The sequence below is a fragment of the Exserohilum turcica genome (genome assembly GCF_000359705.1).
Source record: "Exserohilum turcica Et28A unplaced genomic scaffold SETTUscaffold_119, whole genome shotgun sequence".
NCBI lineage: Eukaryota > Fungi > Ascomycota > Dothideomycetes > Pleosporales > Pleosporaceae > Exserohilum > Exserohilum turcicum.
Window position 1 is genome coordinate 1 of NW_007359936.1, and position 3,221 is coordinate 3,221.

The window sequence follows — 3,221 nt, forward strand, 5'->3', positions numbered from 1 at the left end:
AAAGAAAACAAGAAAAAAAAGAAAGAAAGAAAAAGGGGGGGAAGTTGAATGGTATTCGTTGAGAAGACAGTGTAGAGTTAGGGTTACAACGTAGATCCTTGCACAATCAGTTACTACGATTGCTGCTGCTGAATACTGAATACTAAAAATCGACTACTACTGCCCACTACCTACCACCACTGTTATGGCCCTACCTGATAGGGTATCACGCCTTGACAGCAGACTTGTACTCAGCCCAGAGACGGTAGTTAACACTACGATTATCAATGTACTCTGTACCTACCTGTTTCCACCACCTGGTTGCTTTTGGTGTTTTTGCATTGCGTCGTCACAACTACTGCTACTACTACTACCACCACTACGACTACCACCGCTGCCTACCACCACAGCTATCGCTACTGCAGCTGCAACGGCAGCTGCCACTTAGAGACCACCAATCCGCTGCTCAAGCTGCGCTCTACTTTGGTGCCAGTTTACTACCCAACAGCTGTTTATATGGATCTTGCAGGTAGTGCTGATTGTTCAGTGAGGCCTGGATGCCTTGTTGCATGTAAATTGCGTTCTGTATGCCGTGGTAGTTGGAATTGTTCAGATCCTGGTTCATGCTGTTGCTGTTAGGCCTGCCAGTTGGGGCCGGAATATATCAGTGACGGTGAAAATTCTGGCCGCAACATATTGGTAACTACTGTGGCTAGAATATGTTAGTGACTATCGTGGCTAGAAGACACTGGTGACTTCTGCGGCCCGAAGACATTGGCAACTGTCGTGACCAGATGATACGATTTTATCCTTTTACGCGAATCAAACCTAGGTATCACTTCTAGAAATAAATATATTAGTAAAGTTAGACAGGCTCCTACAGCCCACTAGGTTTACAAATAGAAGGAACAGATAAAGTACGCAATTTATTGCTAAGCTTTTAGCGACCGGAGCCTTGGTACGCCCGAACGCCAAAACGGGAAGATAATTGTGACTGTTGGGACTAGAACGAATCAGTTCCTGCTGGTTGGAACAAGAAGACACTGGTGACTCTTGTAGCTAGAAAATATCAGTGACTATTGTTGCTAGAACATATCTAGTAGACTATAGTTGTAGTATAGCCTATAAGTCTCTGTCTATGTTAATAGAGAGAAGGACAAGCTACTAAGATAACTGCGGGATTATTAAACTCACCGCTAATCCGGGCTAAATCTCGGTAGGACCAGTCAAGCTAGGATCGCATAATGACCTTATTGTAAATAGAGAGAATCAAGCTTCTACTAAGTTTTTAAGTTAGCGTAGATAATATGTTTATATATATATATTACTTGTATCTCTGTCAATGCTTTAAGCTTACTACACAGCACAGTATCACACAAGAACAAATATCAAACATGAAGTCTTTTATCTTTACAGTTATACCTCTTCTTCCATTTGTACTAGCTGCTCCACAAGCTAGTGCAAACAATGTTGGTGTAAGTTATTATCTTCGCTGTGATTCTGATAGGATTAGTGATTCTAATAAGTGTAGACATGTTTCAAGGGAGGAATTGTTACTATGTGCCAGACTCTAGATAAGACTAGATTCACGTGGTGTGTAAGTAACCAGCTATCTACTAGATCGAGCTATATCTATAATTACTCAACGCTTACTATGCTTAGGCTGCAGATCGACAGTGTAATAACGATGGTAATTATTGCGCCTTGGGATATGCTTATCAGGATGGTACATCTGTTGCATATTGCACATAAGTGTTATGAATTACGCTCTCTTATGCCTAGCTTATGTAGTAGAGATAGGGTGTTACAGAGTTTAAGGAAGACACGCAGTCAGATTCAATCAACCCTTATAACACAGTTGCGATTTTGATTTTGGCTTTTTGCGCGAATTGAATTGGGGTATTACTCATTACTAAGAAGTCTACTAGTGATAGGGCTTACTATTACGAGCTATGTAGTAGTAAGGAATCCTGTAATAGGATGACAAAGCTTTGACTTCTAGCCTATCCTTCATAAGATCAATATCCCCCTATCTCTCTGTGACTACCTACAGTAATACTGCTGACTGTTAAGGAATAGGCTTTGCCTACTCCTACAGTAGTATATGCTTAGGAGAGATTTCTTTAAGTACACTAGGGGACTTTTCTCTTACACTACACTTAATTAATACAATATCTTTCAGCACCTTACAGTCTTCTGCTAGGGATTGTACTATAACATTGTTTACCCTAACTCTAACCCTTACCACAGTCCTCTTAATAATACTGAACATAGTAGTTGTAAATACACACCACTTATTTGCTTCAGAAGCAACTGTAATCTACGAATGTATTGGATTCCACAATATATATAGACTATGTAAAAGTGAATTGTGTATACACGGCTTGTGGGTGTAACGGCGCAGGTAAGGCAGGTTGGATCTGTTTAGTTGTAGGATCACTTAGAGGCATATAGGAGTGTATAGGATTATAAAGAGCATAGATTTAATACGCTACTTATAGGCCTTATATAAAAGGATATTAAAGATTTACTCAGCTATTTATAAAAACTATTATAAATTAATATAAGCTAAAGTTAAGTCTAAATTAGAATTAAGTTCTTAGAGTAAGACTATAGCGTAGATAGTAAGTATTATTATCTTATAGTAGATAGTAGTTTTAATCTAACTTTACTTTAGCTCTAGTACTTAGTAAGGCTTATAACATCATTATACTACCCTTCTTCTTAGTAAATAGCTAGTTTTCTAGCTATAAAATCTTAATATATACGTTTATAATATTATTATCATAATTTTATATATTACTAAGTTACGCATTATTATTCCACTCTTGTCTAAGTTACTTTTTACTTACTTTTACTTACTCTTCTTTTAATTACGCCTATAATTACTAGTCTTGGTAAAATATATTTATAGTTCTTAAAGTATAATAGTATAGCTTGCTCTAGAACCTACTCTTCTACTATTCTCTCTCTCTTATATATATATATAAACACGCACTAGTAGTAGCAATAATAATAATACTACTACTACTATACCTATCTACTACCTGCCTAGTGCTGTCAGATAAATGGCAGAATCCGGGTGCGGACTCGAGCACCAGGATTCTGTGATCCCAACCAGTCAGGGCTGATCGCCAAGACCTAACCCTAGGCGAGGCTGATACTTAGCGGCCTACCTAATACAAAAAGCAATAGCGATAGCTCTTATAAGGGGCGCGCCCTCGCGCCCCTACAGACGACAG

General features: G+C 38.6%; 1 protein-coding gene across 1 annotated transcript; it reads right to left on the reverse strand.

Moving 5' to 3' along the window:
- Positions 1-457: 457 nt before the first annotated feature.
- SETTUDRAFT_29433 (uncharacterized protein) lies at positions 458-674 on the reverse strand (the record flags this gene model as incomplete). The annotated part of the gene is made up of 2 exons (XM_008024193.1): positions 458-605; positions 652-674. The coding sequence occupies 2 exons, from the start codon at positions 672-674 to the stop codon at positions 458-460; spliced, it is 171 nt and encodes a 56-aa protein (XP_008022384.1).
- Between the last annotated feature and the right edge of the window lie 2,547 nt (positions 675-3,221).